Source organism: the organism of the source record quoted next, unplaced genomic scaffold (genome assembly GCF_019419815.1).
Source record: "Pyrus x bretschneideri cultivar Hongxiangsu unplaced genomic scaffold, Pyrus_bretschneideri_v1 Contig16, whole genome shotgun sequence".
In the NCBI taxonomy this organism is placed as follows: Eukaryota; Viridiplantae; Streptophyta; class Magnoliopsida; order Rosales; family Rosaceae; genus Pyrus; species Pyrus x bretschneideri.
In genome coordinates this window covers 3,962,661-3,980,697 of record NW_025999457.1, presented here as the reverse complement: position 1 = coordinate 3,980,697, position 18,037 = coordinate 3,962,661, and the positions used below count along the sequence as shown (strand labels likewise).

The 18,037-nt window shown below is 36.5% G+C and overlaps 3 protein-coding genes across 6 annotated transcripts; 1 reads left to right on the top strand and 2 right to left on the bottom strand.

Moving 5' to 3' along the window:
* Window positions 1-1,708: 1,708 nt before the first annotated feature.
* Window positions 1,709-4,228, top strand: LOC103964085 (probable arabinosyltransferase ARAD1). Its single transcript, XM_009376972.3, is given in 5 exon segments — window positions 1,709-2,187; window positions 2,190-2,450; window positions 2,874-2,911; window positions 2,913-3,128; window positions 3,545-4,228. Coding segments are annotated over 5 exon segments (1,461 nt in total). The 5' UTR covers window positions 1,709-1,793; the 3' UTR covers window positions 4,097-4,228.
* LOC103964125 (protein DMP5-like) lies at window positions 4,210-5,593 on the bottom strand. Its single transcript, XM_009377017.2, has one exon. The coding sequence runs from the start codon at window positions 4,831-4,833 to the stop codon at window positions 4,210-4,212; it is 624 nt and encodes a 207-aa protein (XP_009375292.2). The 5' UTR covers window positions 4,834-5,593.
* A 108-nt stretch (window positions 5,594-5,701) lies between these two features.
* Window positions 5,702-15,786, bottom strand: LOC103964084 (putative 1-phosphatidylinositol-3-phosphate 5-kinase FAB1D). 4 transcript variants are annotated; one of them, XM_048581003.1, is made up of 13 exons: window positions 15,525-15,786; window positions 14,306-14,541; window positions 14,160-14,193; window positions 13,358-14,068; window positions 12,631-12,790; window positions 12,220-12,555; window positions 10,806-11,645; window positions 9,817-10,151; window positions 9,292-9,418; window positions 8,989-9,144; window positions 7,006-8,376; window positions 6,668-6,934; window positions 5,702-6,425 (listed from the first exon to the last, which is right to left on the bottom strand). In XM_048581003.1, exons 2-13 carry the CDS (start codon window positions 14,535-14,537, stop codon window positions 6,081-6,083), a joined length of 4,914 nt encoding a protein of 1,637 aa, XP_048436960.1. In that variant the 5' UTR covers window positions 14,538-14,541; window positions 15,525-15,786; the 3' UTR covers window positions 5,702-6,080. The 4 variants fall into 4 exon arrangements, with proteins under 4 accessions (XP_048436960.1, XP_009375246.2, XP_048436961.1 ...); XM_009376971.3 differs by having other exon boundaries at window positions 12,631-12,775; XM_048581004.1 differs by having other exon boundaries at window positions 14,306-14,538.
* Window positions 15,787-18,037: the final 2,251 nt, after the last annotated feature.

The following is an 18,037-nucleotide window of genomic DNA, read 5'->3' as shown; positions in this document are numbered from 1 at the left end:
AAACGGATCCAAATGAGCTAATTCCACTAATAAATACTTAAGCTCGGACTCGATTATATTAAAAAAAAAAAGTCGAATCAAGATCCATAAAAAATTAGACCCAGCTCAACCCGCACCCACTACTAAAATCGTTCGTTTTTATAATTTCCTTGTGCGTTTCTTCTACAACATTCCTCTCCTGCTTCTGTTTCCCTCTCTAAAAATTTAAAACCGCAAATTACAAACAAAATTGTTACCAAACAGGTCTTAGATACACGCACGTGCCCGGACGGTAGTGTATTCCAACGGCTGTAGTGTTTATAGTCCAACAGCTAATTTCAAAAGGAAGCTTCGGAGGAGCAGGACAATATTGATATAATAGTCCTTCTTCGGTTCCTCGGTGCAGATGCCCAATAACGCGCTTATACGGTTATACCTATTATTCATCAAACTTTAGAAAAATAATACAAGATATAGGATAAAAAAACGCTATTTTTATTACGTATTTATATTATTATTTGTATCATTTTTCTAATAAAAATGAAACTTATATGTGTTAGTGGATCATATCTCAACGAGAAAGATGGTAAATATGTAGTAAGTGTAGTATTATCATATAAAATTGTTCGTAGCAACATTATAAAAAAACACATACAGTTTCAATCGTATTTGCTTAAAAGTAAAATGTGTTTGTTATTTTCCATCCACATATTCTATTTCCTCAAACCATTATATGTTTAAATCATTCTCATATTTATTCAAAATGTGGGTAAAGAAATATAGCAAATGAGTGATAATAGTATATAATTCAAAGTAATTATAAGAATACAAACTGGTACTCGTGTCATATCTATCGTTATTTATCTTTATTTGTAATGAGAGGTTTGATATTTGACACATATGGATAATAAAGACATATTATACTTTTATTAAGTTCAATATCTAATTAGTGACTGATTGCGGCATAACTCAATTGTTAAATATTATATTGTTGAATAAATAAATAAATAATAATAAAATGTAACTAAGAGAGTGGATGACACCTAGTAATCATCCTAAAAGTAATAGTATTTTAAAGTGAATTTAATTGATTGATCATTCCTAGACATCTAAGTATGGGTTCGGTTTTCATCGATTTCTCCTAACCTTAATAACTAGAGGAATGATATTCATATCATGTTTTTGTATCACATTGTCATATCATTTTAGATGGCATTTGATGTGAAGAACCACATCATTTGAATTAATCAATTTTTTAAATTTAGTTCATTATTTAATAAACTAATAATGAAGAAAAACTAGTTAATTAAATCTTGATTATGGTATACGAGAAGTCTTTCTCCTTCATTTCCTTGGGTTTTGCAAATATTTCAAATGATATGGTTATCCACATCAGATGTCATCTAAGATGGTATAGAAATGTAGTATAAAAATATGCTATGAATAACATTACTCTAATAACTAACTAGTTAACCCGCTAACTGTATCGCTCTATTAAAAAAAATTGATTTTCTTTTGAGTTAAGTTTGTTTGAGAGTCACTAACACTACTAAGAAAATTAATTCTGAATTCGATTATTGACGTTGATGATCAATCAATAATGACCAAAAACGCTAAATGCCTCTCTGAATCTTTCTAATCATCAAAAAAGTGGACTGCACGAAACCAAGCCCCACTTCAAATTAAAGATTAAATTACCCGTACCAGTTGTACCGTTTGGGGGGTGGGTTTGTTTGGGCTGGGTTTGTCTGGGGGTTCCGGGTCTCCCATATACAATTGCAATTGCAGTGCGACCGAGAAGGAAAGCAAGAGGCATGGCAGTGAAGAGCATCCCCACAACGACAGCTTCTTCATCCGTATGCTCTGTTCCTACTCTCTTCTTCGCATTCACTCTCCTCTGCGCTCTCTCTCTTTCTCTCTTCTTCCTCTCCAATCCTTCACCTTCTTCCTCTCCTCCTCCTTCTTGCTCTTCTTTCATTTCCCAGAACGCCCCTTTCTCTCCCCAAAATTCCCTCAAAGTCTACGTAGCAGACCTCCCCAGATCCCTCAACTATGGCCTCCTCGAAAAATACTGGGCCTCCGGGCCCGATTCCCGCCTCCAAACCGATGTTGACCACCAAACCCCAGACACCCATTTGCCCAAAAACCTTGAATTTCCACCCTATCCCGAGAATCCATTGATCAAACAGTACAGCGCCGAGTACTGGATTTTGGGGACCTGATGACCCCTCAGGAGCACAGAACTGGGTCGTTTGCCAGCCGGGTTTTCGATGCCGCCGAAGCCGACGTTGTTTTCGTGCCCTTTTTCGCGACCTTGAGCGCCGAATTGCAGCTGGCTACGGCTAGAGGGGTGTTTAGGAAGAAGGCTGGGAATGAGGACTATGAGAGGCAGAGGCAAGTGGTGGACTTTGTGAAGAACACTGAGGCTTGGAAAAGGTCAGGTGGAAGAGACCATGTGTTTGTGCTTACTGGTATGTTAGTTTTTTAATTAAATTTTTTGTTGGGATTTAATTGCGGTGTTAAGTTCGATTTGTGCTAATGGGAATTAAGTAATTCCTGGGATTGTTCACTGGATTTGACGATTAGGTGTTGGTTTTGATGTGATTCTGTGATTATTTATGTGGGTCTGTAGATTTAAATGTGTTCTAATATTTTCAATGAATCTGTCTGCATTCTCCATTTGATCCTTGGAATTTGGAAAGTTTGGTCCTTTTATTAAGCCGTTGTGATTTTCGAAGTTTTCTTATTTTCTTGGATACCATTTGATCAGTTGGAGGTAACTCGGAGCACCGGTAAAATGTTAGAGAGCAATGTAAATGTAGTATATGCTGTAGCAGCTTTTGATTTAGCTCTGGGTTTGTAGGTTGTGTTAAAACTTGAAGCATTTTTGGCAGACCCGGTGGCAATGTGGCACGTTCGTGCAGAGATAGCCCCTGCAGGTTCTTCTCGTTGTAGATTTTGGAGGGTGGTACAGACTCGAATCCAAGTCATTAAATGGCAACTCATCAGATGTGATTCAGCACACACAAGTGTCACTACTCAAAGATGTCGTTGTGCCCTACACCCATCTGCTTCCTCGATTGCAACTGATAGAAAACAAGAAGCGTCCTACTCTACTTTATTTCAAGGGAGCTAAACATAGGCACCGGGTCAGTATGCAAGATTTGAATCTTTACTTCTCCTGTTGTATCTGACACATGATGTGATTTCAGTGCCTCTATGTTTTGACTGCTTGTCACTCATCACTTTGTAGATTGCACTTTCTTCTCCAATTTCATCGTTGAACTGACAGTGTTTAAACTGCATTTAGTCTTAAAGTAGTTTGTTTATATAGTTATTTGGCAAAACTCTTAAAGTTCCACCTGACACACTCTTTATATGTCGTAATGCATTGCGTACATCTCATGTCATTAATCGCAGGGGTTGTCGTAAAGTTTAACAATCATTATAAATGCTTTATATGATATAGGATACTATGTTTGTGACCTAATCTAGGATGGTATAAAGCTAACTTGTCTATGTTGTGTAATTATGTTTGTAACATAACTGGGTTCTCTGATAACAGGGGGGCTTAGTTCGAGAAAAATTGTGGGACTTGGTGGTTAACGAGCCAGATGTTATCATGGAAGAAGGCTTCCCTAACGCCACTGGGAGGGAGCAGTCTATAAAAGGGATGAGAACTTCAGAGTTTTGCTTGCACCCAGCTGGGGACACTCCCACTTCATGTCGGCTGTTTGATGCGATTCAAAGTCTTTGTATACCCGTTATTGTCAGCGACAACATAGAACTTCCTTTCGAAGGGATGGTAGATTATTCAGAGTTTTCAGTTTTCGTGGCAGTTGATGATGCATTGAAACCGAACTGGCTTTTGAGCCATCTTAGGACCTTTACTAGAGAGCAGAGGGATAGATTTCGTCGGAAAATGGCTCAGTTTCAGCCCATGTTTGAGTATGACAGTGGTCATCCTGGTGGCATCGGGCCAATTCCTCCCGACGGTGCAGTGAACCACGTGTGGAAGAAGATACATCAAAAGTTGCCAATGATTAAGGAATCAATCGTTCGTGAAAGGAGAAAACCACCCGGCGTTTCAGTTCCACGCCGTTGCCACTGTACGTAACTTTTACAGCCTTATACATAAATGTATCTCTTGTTGTGCAATAGCTTTTGTCACAACTTTTTCTTTTCATTCTTTGTGAAAACCGTAAATTGGTTACAAATTTATAAAGTTTATCAACATCTAGAGTAAAAAGCCTCTCTCTGCAGCAAGAAAGGATATCCAATTCCCCTTCTCTTAGAAGGAAACAACACAAACAAAACACTAACTACAAACCCTACCACAAGAGGAAGAATGTTGGTCACCCTCCGAGGCATTGCCGGATAATAACAACCCACAACATCATAATGCGACGCTGCAAACGCTAGGAACGCGACTACCGAAAGCGAGGCATGGAAGAGATCCGCCCATCTCAACCTATAATCGGAGGGCACGCATGGCTTTTTCCGGCTGCCTTTGAAAGTCTGTATCCCCCGAAATGTGGCCACTCCATAGTATAACCTGCCAGTCACTGTTTTGAAGCTATCGGTGAGTGTAAAGAAGATGCATGATGCTGCTGAAAGAGCGATAAAGAGACCCGTCAGCCAGCGGTTGAGAGGGGTGCATACGCCGTCGTTGGTGAAGAGAGGAGTGAAAATGGTGAAGGAAAGAACGGGGGCCGTGGGCAGGAGAACGTTGAGACGTGCAGTGCCACTTAGTATTGCGTTCATAGCAGACATGAAATTGGATTCGTTATTTGGGTCGTCATCGTGTTCTTCAGTGCTTTCAATGAGGTCTTGGATGATGGAGTAGTTTTCCATCGTTTCTCAAGGAGGCAGTTTAGATGGAAGGAGTTTATAAACAACGGCCCTGCAGAAAGGGAGGATTCTTTGCTCAAGTGAGGGGGACAAGTAATTCTATGTGAAGTATTGAATTTCTTGTTGGGAGGTTTTCTTCGTTGATGACAGGTCCGTTGCTTCTTTAAAAAGCACTTATGCTCGGAAGCACTTCCAATAAAAGAGCTTTTATTTGGAGTACATCGAAATTTTTAAGAAAAATTCAAGTGCTTTGCTTTATTAAGAAAACACACAACAGATGCTTCTTCCACAAAACACTTCAATTGCCTTTTTCAACTCATAAGCACTTTTAAAGTTTTATGCCAAACATTACCATAACCACTTTGGATGATATAAAAGTGCATTTAATTATTTTAAAAGCACTTCGAAAAAAACCAGGCAATTACAACAGCAGAAAACGCTTTTGGTTACTACGTTGGGAAAAGTTGACACTGTTTATGGGTTGTAAAGGCACTTTCAAATTTTTATTTTTTTAAACAAGCACCTCCATGCGCTTCCAATTGCTTTTTCAAAAAGCACTTGAATTCTTGTCAATAAATAAAAAATTGGCTTGCCTCTCATCAAAGCGATTCCAGCAAAAGTTCTTGGGATGGTCGTAGACTGAGTAGATTAGTGAGTCCACAAATAAGCCATCAACTCCGTATGCACAACTAGAAATCCTAAATCGACCAATTTAGCAGTATGTAAGGACCAAAACAAACTCACATATATAATCCTACGTCACAGACCAAATGCAGAATTTTAACCAAATGAGCTTCAAGCAGAACCGAAGAAAAGCCGATAGCAAAAGAACACGCAAAAACAAAAACAAAACTTGAGCAAGAGCAACAAATTGTATAAGATTTTTCACTAGCTTGTATTTTGTGCACTTCCGACACTGAATCGATGAGTAACATTTACAGATGTACCAGAAACAATGTCATCAACAACAATAATGGCTACGACGTTTCACTGATTCCGAATTAATCATGGCTTTTCCACCACAGTAACTCTATACTTCCTTAATAGGCTTTACAAAAAAAATTATACTTCTTTCTAGCTGCACATTGTGACCAATAGGTCCGAAACTATCCCCAGAAATTTGCTAAAAATCGCACAATAACAGGGCAGAACTGAACGAACTATTTACAGTACTTAAAGCTGTCAAAAGGAGCAGCATTGATATTCGTAGATGGAAAAGGAAAAATGATGATACCGGATAAAAAGAAGGCTTAGGCTGAAGAACTGTTGAACCCGCCTTTCACTTGGGATTTTGAATGAGAAGAATCATCATTTCCAACATCACATTGGTGACAGGGGTCAGAGGATTCTGGTGAGCACCAATCATCGGGGACGCTCAAGAAATGCTTAGACATGAACCTTCTGAATCTCCTCTTGTACTCTATTGGCGAGATGACAGTCGGCAAGACATTTTTCGGCACAAGTGAAGACTTCACCCATGTCTCTAGTTGCTTGTCCCATGTATACTGCCTAAGATAATCAATAATGCCACATACAAGCTCCTGACGTTCAGTATCTACTCCCACAAGCAATGAATAATCCATAACATTGATTGACTGAAAATTTATGAACAAAACCATATCAGTTTATAGATAGTTTGCGGAGTTTGTAATAGAATTAGAATATAATTCCAACCAATGGACAATAAACCAGGTGGAAGACAATTAAAAAGAAATTATCATTGAACAGCAGATACCCCTTCTAGATAGCGTAGGACCATTAATATCCTCTGCTGTCATTAAAGGAATTTCAGAAGATCCGGAACTACAAACAAATGAGGGAAATCTGTACAACTCACATTGAGGAAAGTTGTGTCATTCCACACAGCCCGCTGCAATATACGCTTTGCTTTGTTACTAACATACAGTGGAGATGAGTTCATGTCATTGACAAAGTTCTGATCCAAAAGGACATCTCCCAAACCACCACTAGCAGAATTGAATCGAGCATGTAGAGCACCTTTAAGATCATACTGGCGAGTGATGTTCCGACCAAAGGTAAGATTCTCCATGACCATCAGATCATGCCTCATTTCTTTCCCACTTTTTGTCTGTCTCACAATCACCTACAAGGAAAAAAAATTAGTACAGAGAAAGAAACAACCCACCAATGGAAAGAAAATCAAATGCTACAAACCTGATAAATCCCAAGAACTTTCGCAAGGCATGTTTGATTCCCATTGTCAAATGAAAGCTTTACGTGCTTGAAATACTCGTTGGAAAACTTCATAAACGACTCAAATTCTGTCTTCTTGATTTCTTTAATAATTAACCTGTCATCAAGTGTTTTGGCAAAAAAGGATTTGCTCTTCCCACCTTTAGCATCCCAGTTTCTGCAACGGCTAAGGGAAGCAATGTAATCAACTTCAGATTGGCAGCATCGATTGCGGAGATCACGAAATTGATTGGCATATGGACATATCACAGTATATTTATCCTTGCCAAATGATTTTGAAACTCCTAGAGGGACTACTGGGTTAACAGTTCCAGGCGGAACCAGAGAATCCAACAAATTCAACCCATCAAAACTGGAGAAGCGTGACTCATCTAAAAAAATGCTTGCCATATTATGGACAGAATCTAAATGTAACGAACCATTTGAAGACCAATGCAGGGAAGTATTAGTGGGAAGTCGAGTCAGACCGTGCAAATTCTCAAATGTTCTCGCAGCAACTCCATTCTCTCCCTTGCTATCGTCATCATGAACCTCTGTTTGTAAAGGTAGATCTTTCAATAAAGCTAGTGCACAAGCAATCATACTCGACAGTTCTCCTTCATAGTCTGACACAACATGGTTATCAGTTCCAAGAGGAATGTGCAGCATTTGCCCTTCTTCCATGATCAGCTGATACGCTGTGGGTAAGTTCTCTGCAGTATAGCTACTAATTGATTCAAACTTTTGAAAGAACACTCTGTGTAGATCTCTCATGCCAACTTGACGAATTTCAGAGAATGGTGCCCAAAACCAGTCATGTGAACCTTCCAAGTTGAATGACAGTGAATGGTGATAAGTGCCTTTCATTGATAGATCTGAATCGGCAAAAGCACCATCCACATTTTCTGCTAGCTGATCAGTCTCACAATGATAGCTGGAGCCATTCCTCAGATTGGACCCCTCCCTGGCCAACCGTTTTGGGCTTGAACAATCCACATTCGGTGTTTTGAAACCCTCAGCCGAATCAGACACATTAACTGGATCAGCTCCATTAGATTCTTGAACAGGACCTTCAACTGGAATGTCTTTTATTGGAGATCCATCAGCTTCTGCAGCTGTATCCAATTTGACTTCTAAACTGGTACCAATACCTGAATCAACTTTTTCTGGCTCTGCCTTCACAGATTCTCTAGAATGGATCATCGTTGGATCTGGTGACAGTAATGACTGCATGCGCCGTTCCCAAATACATGCTTCAAGGAGCAGTTCCCAAAGTACTCTGTTCAAGCTAAGTAGTTTGTAGGCAACCTGGTCCGAGTTCTCCGTCCTGGTAACAGCATTCTTGAGCACTACCTGTTTTTGTAATAAGGATTAGGTGAGAAGGATAAAAGCAAATTTGCTACAAATGAATTTCCTACAGAGAACAAACAAATCCGTGACTGTAAAGTGAAAAGTAAAAAGGACATGGAAAGAAAAAATAGAAGTCTAGGAGAAGAATGTCAAGCTAGACAAATAGAAGCATTTGGACAGTAAGTTCATGAACTAAATACTTCTAGGCAGACTAAGCTCCCATCCTTCATACCAGCATTCTTATATGTTTAAAAAGAAAATCTTAAAAGTTCAGTTCAAAACAGATAACAAAATGAATTCACTGCATCTGAAAAGTAAAAAATATTTGGAAAGGAAAACAAATCTATACAAGAATGTCAAACTACAAAAAACTGAGAAGATTTGGACCAAATGTCCAAACACAATCAAATTAGGCAATTATCATGAAAATACTATAGAACACTCGAACAATACAACCTTTTTCACAGATCACAATAGCCAGTACAGAAGTATGGGCAGCATCAGCAACAAATTGTAACAAACGCATTCACATTCAAACAAAGACTACCAAGCAATCCTTTCTGCAATACATGCCACAAAATTTACAAGACAAAAATATGTATGGAGAAAGTTGACCTCTAACTCAGATTTTTCTTGCTTTAGCATCTCTTCAATGTCAGAGAATTCTTTAAATGAGCCTTGAAGTTTCAAAGCCAACCCATCAAATTGAGATCTCATCTTTTCTAAAGAGTTGGCAACCTCTGTGAACAAGTAAATCAATTTCATGTACACCTGGATTGAAACAAAAAGGTCACATCCAGTGCAACGAAATAGGAAAAGGGTAGGTAAGAGAAGGCTAATGTTTCTGCCATAGGCAAATGTCATATTAATGAATCATCAGAAATCGAAGAAGCAAGCAAAATAAGAAAAGAAATATACATTCTGAGTTTCTTTCACAAGCCAGTCTTGTCTAATTGAACTGCTGAATGGAAGCTTCAGAGGAGGCACAGAAACAGTATAAGTCGTAACAGGGGAATACTTGAACAAGGCAACCATAGGGCCTAATCTGCAGATCGTCCAAAATGACAAATTAAGGACAACCAAAATAAGTGCACAGTTGCTGCTTGCAGACTCAATATAAAAGCAGATACACCAAAATATACTAATAGATCCAATCCAAAATAATGTATAATTTTTTCCCACGATTTTTATTCTAAAATTTAAAATAACCATAAAAACAGAATATCGCACAGCATCAAAATGCTTTTGAACCTAGGGAATGTCTTCACATGCCCCAGATAAGTGCCAAATCCCACCTCCCATAATGCATAATCCTAAGTAGATTTCCCCACGTATTTGAATGGAAATCCTTTCATAAACTAGAAGGTTTGAAATTGCACTTTAAGTAAGTAAACCCTGATATAAGCTGAAAGTACCACTAGATGAGAGGGAACAGATTTATACCCAAAGAAGTAGAGAAAGTCCTCTTGCAAAGAATGGCCGCAGCTAGAAAATAAATTAGACAAAGATGGGTTCGAGAAATTGAGCTCCAGGAAATTTCCAAATGATAGACCACGTGCAGAAGTGGAAATCAATACTCTTTTTGTGCACTTTGAGATTCCATTCCTAGATTTACATTTACCACATCGACTCCACATCCAAAGTTTCCCTTCTGCTCCACCAGGCAAATGCACTTCTCCAGGGAGCCGTTTAACTCGAATAGTAAGCTGCTTGTTACGATGTGCATAATAGTAGAAGTGAGCTTCTGGAAGTCCACCACATGATGTGCACTGGCTTTGCTGCAGGATACAAGTTTCATTCAGTTCCATCTTCAAAAAACTCATTGTTTTTAAGTTTGAAAAAAATCAAATCCTTAAATTTAAAGAAACTGAAAGTCAGTACTTCAATGACCGAACATTAGGTACAGTATTTAATAAAACTCAAAGTAGCAACCGTCAGCAGAATAACACTGAAACATTCCAGAAAATATATATACATAATGGGTTAGGATCCGAAGACACCTTTTTGAACCACGTTTTGCTGGGCCCACTCTGTAATGTATTTCAACGATCCAACCGTTATCTTTTATGTGTTACCTCAAACATCCCGACTACTAAAAATCATCCAAATCCAAAACCATATGATCATTGGATTAAATTTAGTGTTTCTCTGTAGAACTGTATTCGTCCATTGTCTTCACCACAAATGAATGTCTTAATGGTTTTGGATTTGTCTAAATTTTTGCAAGGATGAACTATGAATCATGAATTGAAATATAGACGGTTTGGATCCTTGAAAAAAGTTACGGAATGGGAGCCACAAAAACGTGTGTCAAAATGTGTGTCCCCAGATCCTAACACATGCATAATTGCAGTATTGGACTTAACCATTTACAATATACTATGCAACAAGTAAATGACAATAAAATGCCTCAAGTTAGAGATATGTGCAACCTGATTGAGTAAATTATCTTGAAGAAACTTTCCAATGGGAACATCGAAATTCTTGTAGAACATGATATGAGAAAAACGGCTCTGCTCACAAACAGTGCCTCTTAATGCATTCTGGCTAGACATCAAAACCAAAATACTCTGAGAATCCAACACAGCACTGATTTGGTTCTTACTTTTCATTTGATCTTCACTATTTCCATGATCTTCTTTCACCTCAAGAGAAGCTTCTGTGCATGTAAATGAAGTCTGATTTTTCCCATTAAGTAATCTCTCTTCATCAACACTACCTTTATCTTCAACATCACAATGCTCTGTTTCCTCAGGAGTTGTACAAATAGAAACAGATCTTGTGATTGGGTCATTCGGTTCTCTTCCACTGAATCCAAAGTATGAAGAAAGAGACTGATAAGAAGAAGATGCTAGGGGAAAATTCTCCCCTATAACTTTCCTTAAAGATGCTGAAATGGACGACAAGCCAGAAAGTACAGCAGGATTGTATGGTTCATCAAATGTGGAACGGCCTTCGACTTCCAAGGTAGAACTGTGGGAACATCCTTCATGAAATCCATTGGAAATGGGAATATCAACTGTATCAGACCCAGTTTCAGCACTAGTCTCTGTATTCTGATGGACACATGAGTTAATTGATCCTAAATTAAGGGTTTTTTTATCAGTGGACAAATCCGTTGCTACGTCAGCAAATGGAAGTGTAGAGAACATTGCTCTCTGGTCAACAAGGAAAGCAGTCTCGAGCATTAAATGATACGCCAGAATAACTGCACACTGCACAACACACTTGACCTTCTTCAATTCATCACTCCGTGCTCCTTTCAGCAAAATCTGTAGGGTCAATTCAAGCACAGTTATTCATACAAGATGCTAAGCAGCCTACAAAAGTTTTCATTCTCTTATCGAATTTGACAAATTACTTATCATATGATTGCTTGTGTCAGATCAAAAAAGAATGTTCAAGAAGTCCAATGAAAAAGAGTGGTCTGAACTAGGCAGTTCAGATTTAAAGTTATGACTCAATAAAAATGATGGCGAAAGAAGGCACATTGACTGAATAAAAAAAGTAATAGGGCTCTGAAAATTGTAGATTAAGGGAAGGCATATTGACTGTGAGTAAATGTTTTCTGGTAATACAGCAGCTCCTTTGAGCAGTAGTTCTCTGTATGGCACTATTTTAAGAAGTGTGAAAAAATAAGATGCAATTATTTAAGTTAAGCTGAAGCTATTTGAACATAAATGTTACAGAAAGACCAATGCAACATTTAAGTATCAATATATTATACGAAAAATTCATAATCAAAAGGACTCTGGAGAGTCATTAAAGTATTTAGCACTGGAATATGTGTGTATTTGTATAGATTATGCAGATATCAGAGTAAGATGGGGTGGATTATTGACTAACCGTACAGCCCAGGCGTGTAGGACAGCCCTCAATAAACATTAATGTTTTACTTGGGACCTTTCCTCCACCTCCAGCATGCTCCTCTATAAACTTTTCAATGTGAAAAGAGTCACACTGTTTTAGATTTTTGCTCGTCATTGTATCTGATGACAAAATTGGTGACCCGGTACAACGAGCAACTCTCTCTAGGCGATGGAGCTTCATGTCAAAGATCAGTGTAATTCCATTCCCAAGAATAGCCTCTTGAATATCACGAGAAACAGTTTTTTCCACTAAAACCACATTTGGATGGCACAATTCTAACATTTCGATGACAAACTTCAGATAATCTCTTTCCTGTTAGCAATAAAATATGAGAACACGTATTTGTTTACTTCCCTGAAATAATGACTGATATTATTATCCTATTACCTGTTCCATTGAATCGAAGGATGACAATCCACTTGAAGACTGACCAAGTACTCCCTTGATTAGCAACAACCTTGGATTCTTGTACTTGGTCGACATATGCTTGTGTGCAGCATGCTTTTTGAAGACCAAACCTTTTACTAGTTGACTGCAATGGCATACACTGATTCAGGTTTTCATCTATCAGATGACAAAAGTATTCTCAAAATATGCTAACTAGAATTACCAGTAAAGTAATTATTACACTGTTGAATTGCATCTCACAAGTCTTAAAAACTGATATAATGAAACAAAAGAAATTTTGGGTGGTGTTTCTAAGCAGCCAACCAGGCAAGCATTCCCTTTCCCTTATTAAAAAATGCATCTAGTGAGTTAGAAGACAAAAATTTAAATATCTTTTTCGGGAAATCTGTAATGGAAAGGAGGAAGAAGCTGATATGTTTTTTTTGTATTGAAGGAGAAATAAGTTTCTTTTGAAAGATTATAAGTTGTTGATGAAATCGAAATAGCTGACTCTTCAGCCTCACATAACTTTGAGAAAAGAAAGAAGAAGCCCAGGTTGCATTCGAAAATTTTGCAAAAGCAATTTTCTAAAGAAATAAATCCGAAACATGCAGCCATGATTCTTTCAATCAATAAAAAGATAAATACCTGAACTTAATAAAAGATGAAGATAATTAACAAACAAAAACTAAAACGTAAAAGAAAACCAGTTGTTTATTACTGTCACCTTTGGGTGCGAACACCAGTTGCAATGCATTTTACTTTCACGTAGCCATCTGGATCCATTGCTTTACCAACAACAGCATCAGGTTTCAAAAATGAAGCAGCTTCCCATGACAAAGAAGCAATAATGTCCACCCAACTTTCAGCACCCTCCCCCAAAGATGCAACACCCACAGATTTAAGTAGCTGACTGATCAAGGCTTTAAACTTTCCATTAATCACTGCTTCCATTGCTCTTTGTTTTTCCTCTTTAAACGTATAACTTCCACTTCCTTCATCTCCAGAATGACTCAAAGAACTCGATGTACCCCATTTCATGCCATCACCACATTCCTCATCATCATCATCATCATTGAAAGCAACACTATCCTCCATGTCATCCTCCGGATCATCAGGTTCAGGGGGTTCCCATATCTCAGCATTTGTATCATCTTCTAAAGAATTTGAGTTCTCAGCTCCATCACTATGCGAACTAGTGCTTGCATTGACATTAGCTTTTGCTTCATGGTCATCACTTGTCTGTATAATCTCAACATCTCTTACTGTATACACATTACTGCCACAACTACTTTCGCTCAGGTTGTTTTCCATCTGTTTTTCTGATCTATCAAATCCATTTACTGGATGTTCAAAACTTGAGTTTTGTAACCTCCCATTAGACCAACAAAAGAGATCCTCTTGAGAATTGCCTGTCGTGTTTTCCTCTTGAATACCCCTAAAATAAATTAAAGTAGTATATTGGTCATGCAAAGTACTTAGGAAAGATTACTGTAACTGGAAACAAATTTTAAAAGGAGGGTACATACTTATAGCATGAGCTCACATCAACAGAAAACTCACCTAATAGAGCAGAAGTTAAAAGAAATTATCAAACACACCATCATAGGCTAAACTTTTGTATTTTAAGAAGGCCAAAATGTATCATATAAAAAAAACAAAATTGGACACTTACTGCAGTTAGAGACACAACTGTCACTGCTTGACAAGGAAGTTGCTGGACTGATCATTGGCATTGTATATATAACCGTATGACCCTGCTTGATAGATTCTCGCTCCTGTTTCTCTGCACAAAATTTGCAATACTTACTGGGGCCTCCTTTAGCTAATGGAAATAATTTCGAATTCTCCTGTTTTTCCTTCTTTTCCGTGGACTCTGTCAATTCTGCACCACAGTAGTGACACATACTGCTGCACACCCAATTTCAAAAGAAAACCCAAAACAGACCGGTAATTAGTCACCTATTTGGTTAACCCAACACAGACCGGTAATTAGTCACCTATTTGGTTCAAACAAAGGAAAAAATTCAACAATAGTACAAGGAAAAACCGGAAAAACAGTTACCAATCGTATCTTCGCTTGTTGAAAATCTACGTTTAACAGTCTATACACTTTGAAGATTGACCATTAAAAAAATTAAGAAACCGGGATTCCTTTATGGTTATCTAATATTTCTAAACACGAATTCTAGTTACGGGGATCAACACGAATCAATCCATAATCAGATCATACTACAACAAAACAACGTGAAGCACATACATACATACATACTTCACCCAGTCAAAAAAAAAAAAAAAAAAAAAAAAAGGAGAAGAAGGTTGAAGAACGAGTGCAAATGACATGAAAGTCCATGGTTTACTGTACAATGTCAAATAGCAAGCTAACCGATTCAATTGAAATTTGGTCACCAAATAACCACATGGTACCAAAAAAAATTGAATATTCAAACAGAAAAAACGCACAAATCTTCCTAAACATTTACACCTTAAACCAAAAAATCGGATTTTTTCTGTAAAAAAAATCACAAATAAAAGATCCAAAGTGAAGAAAAATACCCAATTCTTGAACGAATACCAGCTTTACCAAGAGATCAGAATATCAACAAATAATATGAAAACTGATTCAAAAAATCAATATGCAAATTCAGAGAAAAACCCAACAAAGAATTTGAGGTGAAGAAAGTGATCCACTAAATAAAATCATCAATCAAAATCTCAAGTTTCGAAAATTAAAATCATGAAGAAATTCGACAACTGGACCAAGATTACAATTTACACAAACAAACTAAAGAAATAACTTAATATTAAAAAAAAAACCTACCATTTTCAGCACTCAAAGAATTAAACAAGAAAAAGAAAAGAAAAAAAAAAAGAAGAAGAAATTGATTACTTACTGTTAAAGAAATCCGCAGGAACAAAGATGGATGTCTGGTGCGACCTCCATATGATCCCAGAGTATAAAACTATTTGGCGTGTACTTGAAAAGCAGAGATCGAAAGTTTATGGAGAAAGCAAGGAATATTAGAAGGGAGTGAAGAAGTTGTTGCTGTTGTTGGTGAGAGTCCACAGAGAGAGTCTATCAGACGCGGAGCAGAGCAGAGAGACAAGAGGCGTAAGATTTGGAGAGGGAAAAAGGGGGCATTGTCAAGGAATGAATTAATTGGATAAATAAAAGAAAAGGAAGGAATTGAATTGAATTGAATTTTCCTTACAACGAAGCTATTTCCACAAGTGGGGTCCATGCAACACTGCCTTACTAGCTGTAAAAATATTGAGTTCAAATATTCTATCGGCTCGTTAGGATTTATCTACTTGATTGAGACGAATTTTTTTTATTTAATTTCTTTTTAGTTTTTAATTTGTTTTAGTTGAGGAGATCAGTTTAAGAGTTAACATTGTTAAACGGGTTTAATGTATCAATAAATGAGATAGGTTATAGAGGATTTTCGATGCAAAAGTTTGTTCTAAAAAATATAATGGGATGTTAGCAACCTTCTTACTTGAATCTTCTCGTTTTATCTTCTCGACTCTCTTTACCATTTGGCAATGTTGCTTCATTATCGGAACTTAAAAATTGTTTAACCATTCGATTAACGTTGACAAAATTTTAGTATTTAAGTGAAAAATATGGTTCGTCGATTTATTGTATAATTGGTAAATGACAAAACGATTTTGGACTTAGCTAATTTTTTTTATTTTTTTAGAGATGATTTTGAAATAGTGATCTAAATAATAGACCGTTCATGTTATCATTTCACATTGCAGGAAGAGAAGGAATGTCAAAAAGATAGAACGAGAAAGTCCAAACAAGAAGGTTGTTAGCATTCCCAAAATATTATTTCTTTCTTTTTTTCAAGTTTTATTACAAAGAATACTTCATACCTTTACCTAGTATGTATTTCTTATTATTAGAAGAAAACAATAAACTTAAATTGCAGCTACAGTGCAATGATATTTCTCACCACTTGTAAGTAAAATTTTTTAAATTTGAATTTCGTAGATTATGTGTTCAATACCATGTTATTATGGAGTGGTTTATCTCAAATTTTAATGTAAAAATAATATTGATGTATTTAAAAATAAATTACCTTTAAGTTTTGCATTCATATCCCAAATAGTTATAAATTAAAGGTCTTGGTTTGACTTTAATAGATAGTAAGTTTTATTTTATTACAAATGATAATCTACACTAACTCGTTTACTAATTTGTAATTAAGATGAAAGGAATTGAATTGATAAAAAGTTGGAATGTAAATGAGTCAGAATTTGATTCATATTGATATTGTTTATTAAAACCTTCTGGAATTAGAAAGGAATTGGTACATAGCTAAAAGCCATGACCACCGATCTGTTAATGCGATGTGTTACATTATCCCAAATCAAAAGGATTGAAGTGGAATTATACAATGCTGTATTTTGACTAATGGCAACAAACCCTTAGGCCCTTTTTGTTATAAACTATTTACTAGTTCACTTGAATCGAAATAAAAATTAACATGCTCACTAAAATGTCCTTATTTGCAATAAATTATTATATGTACTAATTTTTTGGTAAAATTTTATGTACTAATTAATAGAATAAAAGTTAAATACCTCATTTCACCAAATATTAAATACACTAAAATTTAATTTTTTTAAAATTTATTTATATTAATGTTATTATTATTGTTGAATTTCGTATTAAATTGCGCAGCGGTTGGTGGTGTTGGGTTAATGTGAAGGACAATCTTAGAATCTTAGAAATAAGCGAGGGTCTAATGGGGATGAAAAATCCATTTCGAATTCCCCCTCCAACCCAGAATTCAAATACCAGCTAAATGGTATTTTGGTTAAGCCACACAATGAGACAACCACTTTATGCTTAGCTGCTAGACATGCACTTTTATTTTGATTAAGTTGGTACCCGTTCTAATTAATTAGCCTCTTAACTACTTTTATGCTATTTGTCCATAAAAATTATAAATAAATAAAAAAAAAATATCTGCTTAAACAGAAAATTATGGAGGATGAAATAGTCCTGAAAAGAAAAAAGCAAACCTTAGCCTCTAAGGGGATCCCACTCTCCACCTTTCAACTTCTTTCTTTTTGTTTCTTTTGAATTAGGACCAAAAGCATTTTTGTTCATAAACAAATCTTCTACCAGTTTTATTTGGGATTGCTTTTAAGTGTTTTTGTTAAAAGAGTTTTTATAATTAAAGCGTCGAAATAAGAACTTGACAAGTACTTGTTGGAAAATCATCTGACAAGTGTCTATCAAAAGAGATTTTATGTGAGAATTACTTCTAAATCTTTTTACCAAATGTAGGGGTGTACTCAATTGAGATTTTGGGTGATTTTGATTCTTTTAAAGAATCTAGGGATATTCAATCAGGATTTTAAGTGATTCTCTGAAATTCAAGATGTATTC